The sequence below is a fragment of the Taeniopygia guttata genome, chromosome 1 (genome assembly GCF_048771995.1).
Source record: "Taeniopygia guttata chromosome 1, bTaeGut7.mat, whole genome shotgun sequence".
NCBI classification, from domain to species: Eukaryota; Metazoa; Chordata; class Aves; order Passeriformes; family Estrildidae; genus Taeniopygia; species Taeniopygia guttata.
Window position 1 is genome coordinate 27808272 of NC_133024.1, and position 21874 is coordinate 27830145.

At 38.3% G+C, this 21874-nt stretch overlaps 1 protein-coding gene across 2 annotated transcripts in view; it reads right to left on the minus strand.

The window, feature by feature from the left end:
• The window catches only part of KPNA1 (karyopherin subunit alpha 1), a 58191-nt gene that overhangs the window by 14167 nt on the left and 22150 nt on the right, over positions 1-21874 (minus strand). For both annotated transcript variants that reach the window (XM_030266803.4, XM_030266812.4), the window contains 5 exons: positions 16665-16753; positions 15276-15375; positions 14563-14726; positions 13389-13467; positions 11048-11173 (listed from right to left, as the gene is read on the minus strand). In XM_030266803.4, coding sequence (XP_030122663.1) covers positions 11048-11173; positions 13389-13467; positions 14563-14726; positions 15276-15375; positions 16665-16753 — 558 coding nt within the window. The remainder of the gene's footprint in view (positions 1-11047; positions 11174-13388; positions 13468-14562; positions 14727-15275; positions 15376-16664; positions 16754-21874) is intronic.

A 21874-nucleotide genomic window follows, 5' to 3' on the forward strand; every position in this document is an offset into this window, starting at 1 on the left:
ATGTGGAACGGTGCAAAACTTAGGAACAATTCTTTCCTTAACTATTTAAGACAATTTAAGACAACAATTTAACTATTAACACGTAACCCCTCTCTCTCTCCCACCTGAGCACTGTAAAGATTAGGTGCTAGCAACTGAGCACAACGCACTTTGGCCAGGAATTGGACCAGACCCTCAGGAGAACCTCTTGTGCCTGTGGGGCCAGCAGCTACAGTGGGTGGGGGTGTCTCAGCAGCAAAACAGGCCCTGAAACCAGGTCCCATAAAATGTGAATTTGGGGTCAGCAACTAGTGTCAGGTCTTGGATGAAAGGGTCACCCACAACTGGAGCACACAAAGGTCTCAGCATCAACCACTGGGGTAGGATCCCAGCCCATAGGGGTCATGTGCCTGGATACCAGTTACTAGAGGGACTGGAGCAAAGTTTAATGACAATCATAGCACCTCAGCTGTAAAGGGACGGCAGGTCACAGAACCCATTTGCCTGGGCACCTACCATGTGTGGTGGGGGAATTTATGTTATCCCCAAAAGCAGTGGTGGGTATGGAAGACCACAGTGCACCCAGATTGCTGGCAAACTGGGCAGCAACTGGGAGGTCCAGGATCCAGGCATGGACAGAGGGCTTGTGCTGACGTTCAGTGGGTCTGCAAGCATGGAGATGCCCAAGACAAATCTGTTCATCTGTTTGCCAGTGAGAATCAAGCTGAACCAGCCAGTGACTAGAACCCAAGCACAGGGAGTTAAGAGAGCTCCGGATGCAGCCATGGACAGCAGCTGAGCACACAACCCAGACTGGTACTTGAGATGTCTGTGATTCTGCACCTAGTGAGTGAGAGTATAAGTTTTTTGGTTTTTTTTTCTCCAGTGAACTTCAGTCCTCATCAGATGGAGAGGAGAAAGGGGACTTGTCAGTCTGCACTTTGCTTTATGAGTCCAGATAATTCTATCCAAGGGTGTTGTTGAGGCAGAAGCCATCAGAAGAACAACGTGTTCAAGCACTGCCTACTGAAAGATCTTGATATAGATCTAGGATAGGGGTATTTGAGGGCATTAGGATTATACTATTGTGGCAGAAAACAAGTCAAAAAAATCTCATTATCACTTCTTAAATCCTCTCCCCAAAACAATCCTTTTAAAGGAGATTCACTTCCTTAGAAAGTGTCTTCTTAAAACCAATGTCTATAATAAATACTAAAATCAGAGTATGTTACATGATAGTGTGCAACTACATCAGCACATCTTATCTGACAGGCAGTAACTAACACTTAAGTCTTCTTACTGCCAAAATAAACCTGTTACCTTAAAATGTTTCAACTTCAAACTTGTAAATAGTAAGACAATTTCAGAATAAAGGGAACTAGCAACAAGAGGGCAATTAAATGGGAGAAACACAAAAGATTGTTACTGTTTTTCTTCAGGCACAATCAACTTTGAACTCTTTGCTTCAGTGCTTGGATGCTTTAGTTCAGTGGGTAAAATTACTCTTCTTAAGAATGGAGAAATACACACTTGAACCTTCCCAGAAAGAACTGAATCCAGATCTCACGTCTCTTGGCCGAGTGCTCTTATTTCTATTTCTACCACATAAAAGGCTATGGGGCCCTTGCTTTGTTTCTGCTCTACAATGAAATTGGCTATCTTTACCCAAGCAGAACAAGTTGAAGCACAACAATGCATCACAGCCTCTCATAAGGCACTTCTCTGAAAGAGACTGACTCAAGAGAGATGATTACCAGTCAGTATACTTTTATGTTTTCTACTGCCTGACAGGCAACATAAGTGTTGCCATCTCACCCTAGCATGAGTCTTAGTGAAAGGTTCTCAGCTCTCTCTCTGTAACACAGACACGCTTTTCCACTAGCACTCTCTCAAACAGCTGAAACTCTCAAAGCTCAGGTTTGTTAAAAAAAAACCCCACCATGAACTAGGTGAGAAAATGGTCTGCTTTAACCTTAGTATCTTCACTAGATTTCAAAAGTCTAGTTAAGCTCAGCAAGGGAGGAAACAATAAAGTACCAACACAGAGCAAGTGCTAGGCAGAGTCTATTATTTACACCCTATGACTTGTAGCCTGCCCACAGCAGTTACTCTTTAAAGCACATTAGAATGCCTAAGGATTCCCATTTCTGTGATATTTTATGTGGAAACAACAGTTACCATGGAAATAGGTCATGTTTCCCTTTCAGGTAAATTTCTTTTAAGTGATAAAAATAGTAAATGCTAAAACAGTATTTGATTTAGGTTTTTTTTGGTAGTGTTTTTGTTTTTTTGAGAAAAGCAAGCCTCATGCAAAGCAAAACCCTAAAGAACTGCAGCAGGATGAGGCACATAAAACTTCTAAGGACTTAGACTGGCATAATTCAAATTATTTTACTTTTTTAGCATTCCTATACTGTGTGTGCCTGACATAGTAGTGTGTTGAAGACTAAAGCAGTGTAGTGCATAGAAAATGCTCAAGATAAGTACAGCTTTCAAACAAAAGGAACAGAATTGAGATTTCAGTTCGACTAGAAATTGAAAAACATGAAATAAATAAAAAGGTTTTAGGCTGCCACTACTAGGCATGGAGGTGCTACCGACAAAATACGTTAGAAATCTCTTTTTTGCACAACAGGCAATCCAAAGCCCATCCTTTAATACATTAAACTAACACTGAAGTTTTTGCCAAGCTGCATCCATCGGTATTTGTTGGAACTGAACTCCATCTGGAGTTGTAATTACAAGTCTTTCAGAAAACTAAAACTGAATTTTAACTGAAATTGAATTTTAATTGAAATATGAACTTTCAAATTTAATTTGTAATGCTCAGTACCTCAGCAAACCTGATCCTCACTTCTAAAGTATCGGGTTTTCTGTGTTTGGTTTGGGGTGTGTATGCTGTTTTGGTTTGGGGTGGTTTTTTTAATAGTTGGTATCCCAGTGGTGTAGTCCTCTAGGAGGGTTGCTTGTCTTTTGGAAACACTCTACCTGTCTTGTTTAAATTATGCTTCTTCACGTCACAGTACTGGATTTTTAAAGAATGAAGCTAGGTTACAAAAATTAATTTTCTAAGTATCATTACACCTTCATGGATGTTTACCCTAAATATGTTGTAGTTGTTGTTAGGGAGGTCTTCAGCCATAGTATATTAAATTCATATTTTGAGCTCGTCAATACCCTGTGAGAATCTGCTTCTCCCCCTTTGGGTTCCCACACCTAAATCACTTGTGATATGCAAACACACACACATTTAGTGTGCATGTGCTGGCATCACATATCTACATATCATTTATCACATAAGCGTGAAAGCAAACAAGTCTTAGACTGTGATTTTTTTCCCTGCTCCTGCAAGCTCTCTCATTACCTTTAATGAATCAAATTACAGCCACTATATAATTGGCAGCTGCAAATACAGCCCTACTGCTATGACCTCCCCCTCCTGGCTGGAAATTTTAGTTCACAGAAGCTTCTCAGGGACTTCTTTTCCACTTACGTTGTTTATTTATTCAATTTACAACTGCTTCATAAATAAGTTAGCAAATATTTTTAAGGCAAAACTCCTTCACACTATGGCATGAGTACAAAGAACACTGCCTTCCTAGAGTGAGAGGGGAAGCACTTCATATCTCACTTCTAATGAACCTTTATGTTGTTGACAGACACCTAAGCCTATATCCTCCAAACTGTGTATGAAGCAAATTTCTAGCCAGTTTACACAAGGCTGTTATTGCCATCATGAAGAATACAGTACAACGCGCGTGAGCACCTTGTTGAGCTCTCTCCTGCTTTTAAAGTCAGTCCATCCTAAAAAAACCAAAACAAAGAAAGAAGAAACCAAACAGACCAACCAGCCTCCCAAAGGCAGTAACATATCACTGACTGCTGTGGTTTTCAGACAGAATAAAGAAATTAAAAGTATTCTAGCTCTGCTGCCCTCAATGTGGTATAAGGTATGCAGAAACCTGAAAGCAGATTTTGTACTTAAACACAAAGTCAAACCTGAAAGAGATTAATCTGTGACTTTCACTAGTCTGCAAACTAATATGACCTTGTCAGCAATGCCATATTTTCCTCTTAATGGATATACCTTTTAAAGTTCTACTACCACAAACAACATGTTAAGATTCTTAGGTTACTTATGCAAACTATGACATAAACTAAATACACTTCATATTTAAGGTAACTTGATGCCTGTATAAACCACAGCTCTGTGTGAATCATGTAACTTCTTTTCCATGTCCCCAGCACTACTTTTGGAGTGGCTCCCAGTGGTCCTTTTGGAGAAGAGCCTCTGACAACTCTGAGCTTGTAATTTTTGTAAAGCTTGTAACCACATTTTGTAAAAAATGCATTTCATTCCAGAGTTTTTAAAACTGACACGCAATATATAATTTGCTACATTTGTCCATATCACTCTTTTGCAAAGTTAAGAAACTCTAGAGGAGGAAAAATATGCCACAGATCCTGTTGCTACCATGCCTATCCATACTCAGACTTCCAGATGTTCTTGTGAACATTTAAGGTATGTTAGAAAACAAGTGAGAAGTTTCTTAACCTGTCAAGAGCAGAGAACTCCTATGATGTCTTCACTGTCAGACATGGAAGACTGTGTCTGATGTACTGCCTTCCATAGCTTTTCAACAGGTAGCGAAGTTAAGACACAGAACATTTTCTGAGGTATGTGATAGCCTTTCATACCCTTCAGAAGGGTCGACAGTCAGGATTAAGCTTCAGTTGTGCAGTTCTTCTGACTCCCAGGAAGATGTAGTTCCCCTTCTCCCTGACTGGGGAAGCTATCCACTGAAGTACAGCAAAGCTGTATACAAACTAGGAAATTAACAAACAAAAACTATACTTAGTGACAATCACGACTGCATCAGGATATACACCTCCACCCCAAACCTTGAAAGCACAGAAATAAAGAGGGGAAAGACTGCTGCATTCCACCACACTTCTGTTGCCTAGGTACTGTTGATAACACACTCTGAAAGGCTTTCACTTCCACCTTTGGTGGGGGAAAAAAACCCAAACCTCCTGTGCTTTAGTAACAGCCACCAAAGAAAGTTCAGCACGCACTTTCACACATTTCATGCATGTTAATTTACATTGCCTTAACACTAGAAAGAGTTTACTTTATTGTGTTGGAGTGCAAATCTAACAGTGATAGGCTGCTGCCTTGTATTTTAGAAATGGCAATGAAAGCCTTTGGAGTGTGCTACCAAACAGCATCATAGGCAGTATGAAAGTGGAGATGAATATAAAAGTCCTTCCCTCTGACTTTATATTTCTATACTTTACAGTGGGTGGATGGAGGGAGTGTAACCCAATGCAATCTTAGACAACACTAAATATAGTTCTGTCTGTTAATACTGCTTAGGTAAAATACCTCTTAGATTCAACAAAATATTTTAATGTCTTCTTAGTGTGCAGAAGGGATTGCTAGATTATGGCTTTAGCACTACCCAAAGTTACATTGAATTTTAACATCCCAACTGTTCTGAAGCAACAATCCACTAGTTAGATCAGCTGGTAACTTGCAAATATGTGGGTTACTATGCCAAGCAGACATGAAAAAAATTACCATGTGCTAAAATAATTCTTGTCTGATTTCTGGCTAGAGATTGTGCACATTCAAAATCCAGTAAACATCACAGAGAGCAGAACAGATCTGCTCCAGTTTATGACCTCTAGTAGCAACTATTGAGCAATTTAGAGGGACTGGGAAGAAAGGAGAATATATACTTTAATTTAGAGCTGCATTTAGTATCTTAGAATTCCTTCTAAGGACGACCAGTTCTCAAGAAGTAATGTCTTAATTCATCACAATGTGAAATTAATGTAGAGAAAGAAAAAAAACCTACCTCAACTCACAGATGAAACAGGTTCACCCATGAACTTAATTAAATCAAGTATTCACCCCAGATGGGAATTGTCCTTTATCATCAAAGCAATTAAAAACAGACTACACTTTTATTCACGTTTTTAGCATATGACCATCTTCAAGAAACATTTTACCAAACAGCATTTTTCAACTTCAGAAATCCTTTTTTTCCAAGTGCTTTTCAGCTCAAATGTTTACAATTATTTTGCCATGAAATAGGAGTTGTCTGAATACCTCAAAGGCATTTTTTAAGAAATGCAGACTTATCAGCTCTGGAGCTGAAAGTAGACTTCATCACACCTTGTATCTCACACAACATTCTCTAGCTTGAGATTAGAAACTAAAGAATCAAGAGTCTTTCTGGAACTTGTTACACATCTCTGATGAGATTTTCCTTTCAACACAAGGTAATCATTGCAATCGCATCTGCAACTGCCAATTTTACTTCCAAGAAACACTGACTTTGAGCTCTCCAATCTAGCATGTTGTAAGCATTCTCCACTGTGCTTTACTTCACAGCTTTCTCTAATGATCCATTTTCTGCAGTTCCAAAAATCAAGGCCTCATGATGGACACAATTTGCAGGCTGTCATCATTAGGGGATAGTTATATCCTGCTCACAATCAGAAACACTGGTTTTAATTTAATTTTTGTAACCATCAGTAAAGGGTATGCACTTAGGGCCGTCATTTTTTCACTACAAAGCAAGTGCGTGCTTGGGAGTTTGAAGGCAGATCAATTACTCTGAATGGGGCCTGAGGGACTCTTAAATGAAACACAGCTTTCACCTTTGAGAAGATGCTTCTTACATTCTTTTTCTCTGGACTTGCATAATACATCAACACACTTCTAACTTTGTCTGTGACATATCCTAAGGCAGCTGCTTTTAAACTGGATTATTTTAAATCCACATGTATTCTGGTGATTTGTTTGACACTGTTTTCTTCTTGATACAAGTCTCCTGAGAAAGAGAGCTTCTGTGCACATAATCCCAAGTATTCTTCTATGGAGAGTTAAAGGGCTTTTTTTGCACTTTTTAAAGAGTCGCTGCTAGAAATGAAGATGCAATACTAATGGCTTAAAGCATTAATTTCCCTCTCCCTTCTGACCTCACCTTTTCAAGTCACCATGCAATTCTTATCTGTTCTCAATAGAAAGGCAGCTGATCAGTGATAAAATACCTCAAAACATTTAAAAACTTCTAAACACACACATGCATAGACTAATGATCTTGTTCAGGTAGATTAGGCAAATTCTGTTTTAACAAAGGAGAGGTTATTTTATCCTTACTAATTTTCAAACAAAGACATTGATAACAGTTTAGAAGACCAAAGATTTACAGGGATACAAATAAGACTCTTCAGCTAAAGCCTCACTTGTGCCTGAGGAGTGAATACCAGGTGTAAGAGTACTGTGCAGTCAAGGACAGGCATCTACTCCTTCACAATGTGGTTACAGTGAATACTTCAAAGACGTTACAGAAACAAATACACTACTGAAATAGCTTCTGGTGCACTAGAATTCAAGTTACCTCTAGGACTCTTCATAACTGTATCTTCAGTAGATAAAGAATATGAAAAAAGAGATCCCAAAGTTTTGAAAAAAATGTTTTAACAACAAACTACTTTCCATTGTCACTTCTGATACGTCTTTATGGAATGACTTGTATAGGTATCTGGCTTTCTAAAGCTCTTCTCAAGTTTGGAACATCCTGAAGTAACCCTCCAACAGACTTGAGAAAAAAACAAACTTAAGACAATGTATTTGGTTGCACTGTTCCTCAGAATATACTCAGACTTCCCAGAAAAATCAGAAATGCCCTTCTAGAGAGAAAATACTGTATTTCAAAAGTCAGTGTTGAAGGGATAAAGAGCGAAAAAAGAAGAAGAAACACAAGAAATACAAAGGCAAAAACATTTTTACCTTGGTACCAGCAGCATTAACTACCTTCTGGGCACTGCTACTTGCACAGCAATTACAATTGCTGATGTGGGAAAAAAACCCAGTGGTACAGTTGCTGATTTTACACAGCATTTTTTGTTAGAAATTCAGCTAATCCACAGATTAACACATAAACCACAATAAAAGCAGAATCAAAATTCTTGGATCTCCACCAAGGTTAGACTGAGTAACCATATCATTCCCTGTATCTGACAAAAAGCATGACCTCCAGCAGTAAAAACAAAATCCTGACTGAAAAAGCCAGAGCAAATACCACTGTAGGGGGTTCCTTTCCTCACAATCCCACTTCTATCTTAGTCACATCTTTACATTAAACAAGAAGGACCTATAAAGCTTTCCACCTTTCTAAGTTTTTGTGTTTTGCTTACTCATTTCCTAACATAAGGATCTCTGAATGTTAGATGAGCACTCGCTCTCATTTTCAGGAATTTCAGGTATCTTAGCAAAGACTGAAGTATCTTTCACAAAGGTATTAACTTTATTTCCTATGCCTTCTGAGATGAAGCTCTCACTGAAGATATTAAAGCTTTATGCTTGCCTCTTGAGCAGCTGAATGTTCTTTGTAAGGGAGAATGCACACTGAAAATTTTCCAAGTGTCACCTGCAAAGGGTATAATACACTTACTCCTCAGGAAAAATAATGCAGACTTTTCATAGTCTTGTGCAAGTTTTCTGCAAAAAGAGAAGTAACTCCACCCCACAGGTGAAGAGGGTTAACCACTTCATGCTGATTCTGATCATACAGAATGAGTAATCTACTGTCACCATTGTCAGAGCAGAAATCAGGCTGCCTTCCAAGGAAAACAGAGGCAACAAGTACGCCTTGGCTACTTTTGCCAATATATTAAGAGGTTTGGTTCATTTTCTGTGTAAATATTATTTCTTCCAGGTTACTAATGTGTAAGATAAATATTTCCAGAGTCTAATATTTCTGACATTTACTGCCATTCCTCAAAGAATAAATGTCTCCAGCCAGACTTTCATGCACCCTCTGCAATCTTTGAAAATACTTTATATACCCAATGAGGGAAAAAGGAATTGAAAAACAACCTCAGAACTAAATTTGATTTACATGAGACTGTTATTTAACTGCCTTGATAGAAACACTTGTATTTATCAGATAAAGCCAGGTTTCAGGGCCAGGTTGGATAAGGCCACAGGCAACCCGATCTAGTGAATGGCATCCCTGCCCATGGCAGGGGGGCTGAAACTAGATGATCTTTAAGGTCCCTTCCAAACCAAGCCTTCACGATTCTATCATTCACTATAATCTCTTTTTCCAACACTTCTGCAAAAGACAAGGAATGAGGCAATGTTCTTTGTATTGTGTTTGCATGGCAAGGTTTTGGCAGCAGTGGGGGGAGCTACAGGGCCAGCTTCTGAGAGAATCTGTCACTCTCCCTCATGTCTGACAGAGCCAAATGCCAGCTGGCTCCAAGATGGACCTGCAACCAAGGCTGAGCCCACCAGAAACAGTGACAGCACTCTGTGATAACTCATTTAAGAAAGGGAAAATAATATTGGGCAAAACTAATGGCAGCCAAAGAAGACAGGAGTGAGAATATGTGAGAGAATCAGCCCTGCAGACACCAAAGTCAGTGGAGAAGGAAGGGCAGGAGGTGCTCCAGGTGCAGGTTCCCCTGCAGCCCCATGGTGAGGCAGGATACCCTCCTGCAGCCCACAGAAGTCCATGGGGGAGCAGAGATCCACCTGCAGCCCATGGAGGACCCCAGAACACATGGATGCCTCATGGAGGCTGTGACCCCATGGAAAGCCCATGCTGGAGCAGAGTCCTGGTAGGACTTGTGGCCCCTTGGAGAGAGAAGCCCACACTGGAGCAGGTTTGCTGGTAGGACTGGTGATCCCAGAAGGGACCCATGCTGGAGCAGCCAGTTTCTGAAAGACTGTCTCTCCTGGGAGGGACCCCATGCTGGAGCATGGGCAAAGGACTTCCCTCCTTGAGGAGGAAGCAGCAGCAGCAGAAACAACCTGTGAAGAACTGAGTGTATTCTGCACTGCCAAGGAGAGGAGGAAAAGAATTAGGGATAAAGTCCAGAAACAAGGGAGGGGTGGGGGAAAGGTGCTTTTTAAGATTAGTTTTACTTCTCATTATCCCACTCTGATCTTGATTGGTAATAAATTCTATTGATTTCTCAAGTTGAGTCTGGATTTGCCTATGGCAGTAATTGGTGAGTGACCTCTCCCTGACCTTAACCGCAATGAAACGTCCCTTGTGTTTTCTCTCCCCTGACCAGTTGAGCAGAGTCACAGAGCAGCTTTGGGGGGATCCCTGACATCCCACCAGCTCAAACCACATCCCTGAAAGACAAGCAAAAAATTCCCTAGTACAACTGCTCTTGAACAGAACTCCATATTCAGGGAAAACAAAATATATTGAGCTGTTTCTTCTTCATCTAGCCAAAGACTTTTCTCTGCGGAAAGATATTCCATCTCTCATTTATACCACCTGGAGATGAGTCCTGGGAATTCTTCCTGACGGCTGTCAATCAGTCCAGACTCAGAACAACTATTTGATCTTTTGGAGTCTAATTGTAATGACTGACATAAGGGAATGGGACTCAGCTTCTGTGTGCTACCACTTAATATGAAGGAATTGCAACATTTGGTGTAATCAGAAAGGGCAAATCCCAGGACAACATGTTAGACAGCCTCCATTACTGTTCCATTTTATAAACAGCAAAGTTAGATTTGGTTAAGTACACATGCCTACAATGGGGCATTACAAGTCCCATTTATGGAAATTAAAAAAGGAATTATAAGAAAATATAAACAGAAATAAAGTACTTTCAAATGTATGTCTGTGTCTGACATTGAAACCAAGAAATATGTGAAATTATTTGATTCTCAAAGTTTGTAGCCTAGTCTTTTCATACTTGAGAATTTCTGTATCTTAAGTGTCTGTCAAAAGCACAAAGCAAATTGTTTAAGACAAAATTTTCTTGAGCTTAGCCATGTTTTGGCATCTTCTACCATGACTGTCTTCCCCCCTTATAATGTGTAGAGGATTAGAAAATTAAATCATTTGAGTTTGGAGATGACTGGGCCATTGAAATATTCTAATTACACACAGTAATATACTTCTTGTATGTAATTATATATCAGTGACAATGCATACACAAAAATATGCACTTTATGCACAAAAATTCACCTGTGTTCCTTCTAGTCTGCAGAACAAAGATTACTGATCATAGCTGAACAGCTTACCTGGATCTGGGCTTTGTTTCCAGCTGTTATATTAGATATTGTCCAGCATGCTTCCTTTTTGATAGATTCTTTTGGGCTGCTTAGCAAGTGCAGCAAACTCTGCAGAGCTGAACAATTCAGAATTACCTGAATACAACAGGGAAAAAAAAAAACACACCACAGAAGAAATTTAGGATAAAGAATCACAGGAATAAGGAGTACAATGTCTTGAAAATATACAAAGCATACCTCCTTAGAGGCTCATAGAGGTATTAAAAAAAAAAACACTAAATATACACTAAAAAAAATCAAAAAAAAAAAAAAAAAAGCAAGAATTAAGAAATAAATGTTTGCAGGAAAACTAAAGAGCAAAACTACCAAGTCTTTCAGGTGAAAGATTACACTTTCATAATGATTTCAATGTGATCTGAAAACAAGAAGATACTAAGTACATTATGACCAAACAAAAATTAAATTATGGTATTTTCCCATATTTTTGTACAACTGTAAGCACCAACTACTTCTATTTCCACATCTGCTGACACTGTGGTGCAGAGTGTGACCAGTGTCGTATACAGTAACATTATGAATTGACAACTCTTATTTAAAAAATTCCAAAAATTGCAAAACTCTGCAATTTTACGGTGCAGAAAAGTTGCAGCAACATTTCCTTTTCCTAAATGACTGAAATACAACAGAAAATGCCCCAGAACTTGGATGTTACAAGACAGCCCCCTTGATTATATCATACATGATAGTGAAAGATTTTTTGACTGTCTAAAATAGCACAACATGATTCAAAAAATGAAAAATTAACAATCTTTTTTTTTACATTAAATTCTAACTTTTCTAACTTCTAAGAATGAAGCAAAAAATTGGGAGAGTATACAAAGAAGCACAGCAGTTTTGCCTTGGGTGGCAAAAGCAGCACCTTGGAAAGAACAGTGTGGTACAGAATTTTATGAGAAATACTCCAGTCAAGCTGAATCACGGTCATGATTTCTGATCATGGAATCTGAGGACTTAATTCCCTTGCTTGCATCCCCCCTGCTCCATATTCTTAAAATCTTTGTACTCCCCACTAAGATTAAAAAAGCAAAGATTATTATCCAGGACTTTATCATGTGTCTGCTGGGACTTTTTTTTTTTTTCCTTCATGCATACTATCTATGGTTTTAGTCCTGTTCAAGCCCTGCCAACTGTTAGTAGCTGAAAATGAGAGAAAAAGTAAAAGCAAGTTTGTGCCCCAAGGTTTTACAGAGAATAGTTCTGGAAGAACTATCTTGTATGTTGATGCATTTTCAGCAATGTATCAGCTCTCAAAGCTGGGCTCTTCCTTCTGATTACTGATTTTTACATGCATCTTGTATTTTTTTACCATACAGCACAATATACAGGCAGGACTATCAAACTATCCTACCTATACACTTCTCTAGAATTTTAGGAAAGCTCATGGAATGCTCCTCGGAAAAAGTCATGCACAACAAAAAATTTAACTATTTTTTAATTAAAATCAAAGATTCACGCAGTATTTAATAACCTGCATTGCATGTGAATTAGTGATCCCTTGTGGTTTTATCTTTAACAAGGTTATGAAATCCCACCTCAGTCATTCTTTATGACTGATCTGTAAAACAAATGCCACTGGAAAAAATACAACAATGCCTCTGCAATTCAGCTACACAAAATATATTGCAACAATCAAAAAATCATGTTATATTCCTCCTAGGAATAAGATACTGACAGTGCCCTGATGCTACTAATTCATCTTTAACTCTGGTCTCAGAGTCACTGAACTACAGAAGCATCCCAGTGACAACCTAGTGCCTCTGAAGCACCAGGTTTCCTGCCTTCCAGTTTAATTCCAATACAGTGGTGGGAGTCACTGCCTCCTACCAATGCTTCTCCAAATAAATGCCCAGACACAGCTACACACCACCCAAAATATGACCAGACACTTGTTTTTCATCGTGATATGACATATTTTCATCATATATATGATAGATTCATCACAGACTGGCAACAGCACTGAATGTGACAGGCCTTTGATGGCACTACCACCGTACATCACTCAGCACAAAATTCAACTTAAGATACAGACTTGATTTAAATAAGCCAAAAACATCCCACCCTTGAGGGGTATTGCACAGCTGCACACAAGTCCCAGACACAGCCACGTAAGAACCATCACCAGTTCAAGACTGAACAGAAAAACTGAAAACCATCACATTTTGAAGCAGTTAGTGTCATCAACCTTCAGTTTCAAGCTTCAAAAGGAACAAGAGGAGCTGCTTGTGAACAGGTTACCACAATTAACAGAAACAGGAACTGCAGTACAACACAAGAAAAAGTCCATCCATACCTGGGTCTGGATATCATCTCCTGTAACGATGTTTCCAACAGCTCGTAAGGCAGGAGATACAACTTTGTAGTCATTGTGCCTAAAATTGACAAAGAAAAATAAAAGTATTAACCTTCCCAGAGCATCTCCAGCTTCACATTCTCAAGGAAGAAACACCTATCAGCCTGGGGAAAATTTCCCTGATAAATCTGTTTTTCACTATCTAAATAAACATTGATTTTAAACTAATGGTAAACCTTTCTAGGGTTTCTAGACCTTTAGATGTCACTCAGCAGCTCCCATCCTTGGGAGGAAAAAGTAATTATCTTTAACTACAAAATACACTTAATGTAGCACACACAAAGGCCAAGAATGAGACATAAGAATAAGGATAAAAGTAGTGTGTTTAACCCATCAAACCCTGTTTGATCATCTTCCACCATCATAGGCATCCCTCCATCATCATTGTTAAATCAGAACTGGAATAGGAAAGGTGAATTAAGGATTTTTTTTCTCCAATGAAAACACTTAAAACACTACTTAGAGGCAATATGTTCTAGTCATTAATCAGCATCACATTTGCTCTAATGTTAGAGGCCTTAATAGTCTTTTTATTTCCATCACTGAAAACCATTATTCCTTGTTCTTAGGCCACTGAATGGTCCATGTCTGACCCTGGATCTGAAGCAATGGCTCTGAACAAGGCCAGACTCTGTGACCCCAACTCTCACAGCTACACTTTACTGACCAAAATGTGCATCTACTCTTCTATAGTAAGGGTTGAGGAAATTATTTACATTTCAAGTCCCTGGTACAGACAATTCTAGTAAATGGAACTATTTCTTATATTTTTATTTTTTATATCCTTTAGGGAATTTCCTATAGGTAACTGTAATACGGACTTCAATGACACAAGGAAAATTCCGATGTATACTGTGGATTTTGCAAAAATGTAGCTCTTAGGTACAGGAAAAAATCTTAAGAAACAGCTAAACTAATTTATCTTAAGTTAGTATAAGAAAAGTTCAGTTGTTTTTCTTACTCATGACAAATAGAGAACACTGGACAGGTAAAATTAAAACTCAAATCTTGCTCTTTGTAAATTACATTTCAAGACCTATTTAATTAATCTCCTTATTGTGACAATCTTGATGTCAGGTAGAAGAGTAACGCTCGCTTGCAATAGATTTCTTACATCAGCAGCTCCACAAGTCTTCTGCAGACTCCTGCATCAATCACAGCCTGGATTTTATCATTGGGGCCATCAGACAAATAGGACAAAGCCCAGCAGGCATCAGCTAATACATCTGTATCATTGACAAATAGCAGCCAGGAAAGCACGCTAAGACAAGGTGAAACCTGTAAGACATTAAGAAGAGATACATACATTAAAATTGCCAGAAGACTAGTTATTATGTCAGCTAATTTTGTATGTCATTATTGGATTAGGCACTAGCAACTTAAGAAAATTTGAGACCTAGCTAGCACTTCTGTGCAGGACTGTAGCTATACAAGCATGGAGAACCATGTCTCCAAAAAAGCACCACAGCAACTCTTTAGCCTCTACGGAACACCTGTCAATGAAACTCAGCCTTGTCCACCAAGATGTGCCAGGTGCTGTTCTACAGCAGCCAAGATGTGCAGAGTTTTGTTCTGCTACGGGACAGTTGTCTCCAGCACGCAAACAGTAACAAAAAGGTACAAGGCAGCCGTGTTAAAACAGTGGCTGTGAATGTCTGCCCTAAGGACTAAGCAAACAACTTCAAAAAACTTCATCTGGAAGACAGTCATCAAATATTTCAGAATTTCTCTGAAACATTCCTTTTGTTTACTTTAAGTTTCACCACCTTAAATTAATAATTTAGCTATCACCACTTCACAATACATTTTCTTTCAAGTATCTCTTACCTTGGCAAAATCAGGAGGAGGATTTTTCCCTCTGCAGAGGTTGGACAGAGCCCATACAGCATTTCGGGTCATAGTGAGACGGTTCTGTTTTGAAAGCAATCTAAAACAAACCAACAAAAAATTCCAACCCTTGCTTTTAAAAAATCAAAGCCAGGCAACTCAGTTAACTCTATGAACCATTAAATCAATTTTTTTTTTAATATACACCAGGGCAAAACATGATAGTTTTGGGTTTTTTTTCAAAAATACATTGTAAAGAAAATCATCCTTGATGGCTACTAACATACATGCTAGACACAGGAACCTAGTATCCCAACAAGAACAATAAACATTACACTAAATTTCACTCAAATGCTAAGATACTGACGTGGCAGATTAACAGTCAAAAGACGTGCAGGAATTTTGACAAAATTCCTCTAAGAAGGACGACATGCAGGTAGTTTTGAAGAGAACTCTCATAGCCAAACTGCATTTTTATATAAGTCTCAGACTATGAGTCCCACTCTGGCCTAGAAAAATGCAGAAAGTCAAGACCTAATTTTCCCACAAGTGTAACAATTCAGTTTCTTTTTCTCATAGCCATCTCCCACTGTACCAATGTCTTTATGAGAGCATGGGGAATTCCTCTGCTGCAGAGTCTGCAAAGGACAGAGAGTGACTGTAATTTGGACATGACAACACAAGATGGTGTCATTGTTTCAGCAATAATATGCTTCTTAAGCAGAGGATCACCAAGATAATTAGCTGGCTAGAGAAATGACACGCAGTGGGACGTCAGTGACCTGGATTTGTTCAGCCTTCGAAGGAGATGGTGCGAGAGGAGATACAACTGCTGCCAACAACACTTTAACAGGAGGATACAGAAATCAGGAAGCCAGATCCTTCTCAAAGGTGCACAGTGACAGGACAAGAGGCACCATCAAGAGGTAAAACACAGAAAATTCTGATTAGGTATCAGAACACTGTGTTTCACCACGCCATGGTCAAACACTGCAACAGGTTACTCCGGGTAGTTACGGAATCTACTTTTGATGTTCCAGATTTGACTGGTTAAGTAGTTGAGCAATTTAATCTGATCTCACCTGCTATGAAGAAAGGCTTTGACTAGATGACCTCCAAAGGTGCCTTTCAATTTAAATTATTCAGTGACTCTAAAATAAGCCCAGACATCCACCCACACTGTAGAGTAAAATAGTTCCAGCTTAGCTACTTCTAAAACGTGTTTTCATTTTAGCTTCATTAAAAAAATAGTTCAGGACTCCCCTTTAAAAACTGTGATTAGTCCACAATAAAAGAAAACAGTATTACTATTCTTCAAGGCAAAACTCAAATTTTAGTCATATCAGACACTCAAGCAAAATTCTGAAAAACATATTAAAACAAACTTACTGCAATAAAGGGGGCAAGATATTACAGTCCAAAACATAGTCTCTGCACATAGTGCTGTCTCCAGCAATGTTGCCAAGAGCCCATACTGCCTGCAATGAAAAACAGAATAATAATTGTTTTATTCTCAAAAATCCACCAGTTTATCATATGTGTTAGAGTTAAGAGATAATCTGTTCTCTCTGTTAGGTCCTGGACAATGCACAGAAGGGGAATGCATTCTGGATGCATATCACATTTATACACTCAAGCTTATTACATGATTCAGGAATATTTGTGGAGATCTAAGAACACCATAACAGCAAACATGTATGTCTCCAAAGATTGTGCAGGCAGACATACCTTTGCTCTGCTCACAATGTAAGAGATGAGCTCACCTCCACAGGCTTAGGAACATTCTAATTCTACCCTCCTTGTTCACACATAATTTAAAACCAGACATTTGTAGCACAGGTCAAGTAAGTCTGTATCTACCCAAAAATATTTGTGTGGAACAGACTGTATTAGTATTTACTACGAAGGCATAAAAGTATGCATTATTTACATAGTCATAGATAAAAATTGGAATCTATGTTCAAGATAAATTAATATTCAGAATCAAAGAATTTGGGTGGGTCTGGACATAAATTCTTTAAAATAAAACTACATGAGACAGAACCAGTGTTGCTGATTAAGTCATATGCATGGAAAATGTAAGGGCTTGGACATCAGCTACCCCAACTTCATTTTGAGAAGATCAACAATACCAGAATTAAAGCGGTATAAAATCCATCTTTTGTAATATGCTGAGAATAAAATATTTATGTGGTTTTGATTTATATTTTGGGCCAAGTGGTGTTTTTTGTACTGTCCACTAATATGAGAGCTGTAACTTTAAAAAGTTGAAATAGTCTATGTCAAGTATAAAAGCAATTTTATGAATTCCACGCAAATTACAATATTTTGTCACACAAGAAAACTTACGAAGTTCACATTTGCTATTTACTTCAAGTTAGCAGAAGACTAAGTGTCTTATTAAATAGATACATGTATCTATCTGCTCATGTATCTGGTTGGCTTATTTGGATTTAGGCTTTACAGACACATATCTACACAACCACTGAAGTACTTCCAGTTCTACATACAGAGTACAAAAGCAGTACTATTTGTCATGGATAGCAGCTGAATGTCCTCCCCAAATTTCTCTTCAGTTGAAGGCTATGTATTTAGCTGCAGTAAAATGAGTTATAGTGTATAACTATTCCTCCAATTGAACTAAGCAAGTTCCTCATACAAAATAAATATCTTCTTCCCTCTCTCTATACCTATTTAAAATAAAATCCTCTAAAAAAACTGACAGAATCGCCACACCTTTTACCTAAAGGAAATTTTTGGATAACCTGAAATAAACGTATTTATTCATTTTCAATATGGTGTCAATTAATTTAATGCATTGGGTTTCTCCTGGAAGATGTTTTTTAATGGTGGCAAAAAGATGCTACTATAAAAAAACAAGACTCCAATCACTCTAGAGGCCCAAATGCACTAGCAAACCCTGCAAAATGAATACAACTAAAACCAGAAGTATATAAAGAATGTAGTTAGAGATGTCAGCTTGCTAGATACAAAATAAAAAGACTCCTCTTCTGTACCACTACTACCAACAACAGTATAGGATTGGAGCCATTAAATTACAAGTTGTGAAGAGAGTAGGCGACTGTTCTGGGGAAGGATTAGTTTGTTTTGTTTTCTACTGTTTTCCAGGCTTCTGCTGTCAGCCACAGTCAGAGGCAGGGCACGAGACTTTACTGACCTGTGCTATGAAACAGCACAGCCATTATAACTACGCGATGTTTTCCCAAAACTGATCTTCATCATCATTTGTCATTCTAACTCTTGTTCTTTTTACAACTATTGTGACAACAGTTTATCTAAAAAGTGTAACTTTGATCTGGCAGCCTATTGGACTCAACGCACACAAGACAGCTACTAGGAAAATTTAGCTTAAGAGACAGAATATATGCTACCTCCTGCAAAATATCATTGTTAGAACTTTCAGGAGCCACAACTGTTGTTCACTCCAATACTTACATTTCTACAGCAAGGAGAAGCCTGAGGAATGAACCAAAGACTTCAGACAGTTCTAAATAAATTTGTGCATCTTCTGAAAATACTTTGGGAGGGAAAATGCATAATTCTCTTTCACTGAAGATGTGAGTGATTTTGCATGAAGGCACAGTTTCCTTGTCTGGACACCCTTACACAGGTAAACAACAAGGAAGCTCTATTTCATTTGTCTGTGGTTTTTGTTTCTGCCATTATAGCAATACCTATTTTTACGGTTGACAAGGGTGATAATCACTTAATCCAAGAATCCATTCTGACCCTGAATGACTGACTGGTTTTGCAACAGCAAATCTCACATCAAAAAGTCTGACCAGAGAAGTCAAATAGCACCTCTGCTTTCCCATTCTTCATTGTTTTTAAGGCAAGGAAAGTCTGGCTGTGTGGTCTGCTGTCACAGGAGCTGGTAAGAGACGATGTCCTAACAAATCCTTGTAATGCTAATCACTGATAGCACACAAGATGCCAATTAATTGAAATACCATGTCCTGGGGTGACTTTAGACTTTAGAAAAATATGCAATGTTTCATTCAACAAGGAAGATGTCTCTCCTTAGGGAATTACTTTAGCTCTTCAGATAAGTAAGGAATGGAAGTCAAGCTCATTTAAACTCTTCTCATCAAACATTGCCATAAATACAAAGCTCTGTCATGGTTTCCACAAACACATGAACAATCACAGGTTTCTTCGGGGTTTTTTTGTCTGAATAATGTTCAATTATTTCCATTTCTTCTTTTGCGCACTCCTCAAGATGCAAATACTTGCCACAACATTTTTGCTTTGGTTTCATTCTGCACAACTTAAATGTTTTCATGTTCATTCAATTTTAGAGCTTATTAAATAAAAAAATATTTGACTTAAAAAAAATCCATTCAGTACCTTCTACTATCTAAATCCCAACTTAAAGATGACATGAATTTTAAGATTTGTAGCCTGATTTTTTTTAACCCACATCTTAGGTAAAAAGCTGTGTGCAAACTGAAAGTGCAAATGTTGCCTTGTTAATTGACATAACCTATTTTTATATGCTTGTATAAATTACCACTTATTGCTAACAGCAGAGTAGGGTTTGTTGTAAATCTTCAATTTATTTTACTCATCACTGAATTCTAGTGTTTTTTCCTCCAGTGCTGGACAACTTCAGTAGTCAGTAAAAGCAAAATGCAAGTCTTGTAGAGTACTGTTGAATCATATGGTGCCTTCTGTGAATAATCCATGTGCTTTTTGACAACTCTCCACTACCCCCTGGATTCTGAAGATTCTTAGCTATTATTTCTTTGGATATTTAAACTAAGTGCTTAACCCATCACCAACAGTGTGCAGTTTGCCTCTCAGTGAAGAAGAAATATTACAAAGAATCAACCCTTTCTCAACATTTGGATGCTGACTTGGGAAAAGGATCCAATGCTGAGATGAAGATGGTGAAGATTAGCTTGTACGCAAGTGTGATTGGCTAAGTGAACACAATGAAGGATACCAGAAGGTAGGAGATGACTGCTACTATGTCCTAACACAGAAAACATCTTTCTTTCAGTGGCTGGGGGGATTATAGCTCCTTCTTCTCATATCTAATCTGACAAACAGGGAAAATAGCTCATCCTCATACCTTGACTGTTTGTCCTGATTTTGATTACCAAGAGCTTGTTAATAGGACTGCTGGTGTAAAAGCCAAACAGAGCCTGGACACCAGACTCACAGGTCAGCTCTGCCAAGCTGATGGTTACCAAAAGGAATAGCAATACAACTAGAAATGGAAAAATACTGAGCGAGAAACATACTGATCGGCTCAGCTGGAAATACAAACTTTCTCAAAGAGGAACAGGGCAGATGGGGATGCTCCTGCCACCGTCTGTCCAGCGGAGACCTGTCCCTGTGAGACAATAGCCATCCTCCTTGACAGGCACCCAAGCTGACACCTGGGTTTTAAGTACCACAGCAAGGGAAATCAGGAAAGAACTGCAGCTAAGACACTGCTAAAGTCACACCAACCTTAAGCATGTCTAAAAGGCTTTGATGGAGTCTTTCAATATAAATAATTTCAGGCAGGTAGATCAAAATTTCTAGATGTCTTTTGAAAGAAATACACTGTGGTAAGTGGAAAAGGACTAGGACATATGCCACTGACTAAACCTAAAAATCAGTACACCAAAAGGGAGAGGTAGCCAGTGTTTTTCATAAATAATGCTGATGTAGATTCTGTGATAAATTCAATTTCTCTGATGGGAAAAATATATGCTAAATGGTCTGACCACTGACAAGAGAGTGGTCTGACCACTGACTGACACACAATACAAGCAATGAAAGAGTTAAAGGATGGTAGGTTAATTAAATAAGGCCTGCACAGCTTAATGGGAAACAGATCTTGTAAAAGGATGTAAGGAATTATTATATTAACATACATGTTGCTTATTAAACATAGCTATAAAGATTCCCTAACAGACTTCTATAAAACAGCTGACTTAGACTCTTCACTAGACTCAGAAACTAGCATATGCAAAGGAAAAAAGTGTAAAATTAAAACTGGCTTATAGATATGAAAAATATATGTTGGGAACATTGTGATCAGAAGATAAGGTACACTGATATCTGTTCCTGAACTACTGCTAAGGGAAGTTAGCAATAAAAGACAAAGTAAACACATACATCTTTAAAACTGACCTACTGTAAAACAAAAAGTGGGTAATGACTAGCCAATAAGTAAGATATTATATATATTATTTGTTTATGCCATGCTACATGTTCAAAATAATGTCATCACCTAACATTTCCTTCTAAAGAATTGCTATCCCAATTAGAACACAGCCTTCAATACTTCTTTATCTCTTCATCTTTTACTATATGATTGATTACAGGGTTAGTTTCTGGCCCCTCTGCCCTGATCATGTTGCTGTATTTTCTGTAGTTTCCTGTATTTTTGTGACTTGTTGCAAATGCAGTTGCTTGTAAATAATGATCTTCACAGTACTACTGTGAGACATAATTAGGGTGATCATTTTAGGAGAAGATTGTAGCCAAATATCACCCAGTTTCAGAAATCTAACTTGAGAACTCCAGGATCAGACCTGCTCAGAACACAGGCCTAACTATAAAAATCACTGCTCAGTTGTCCT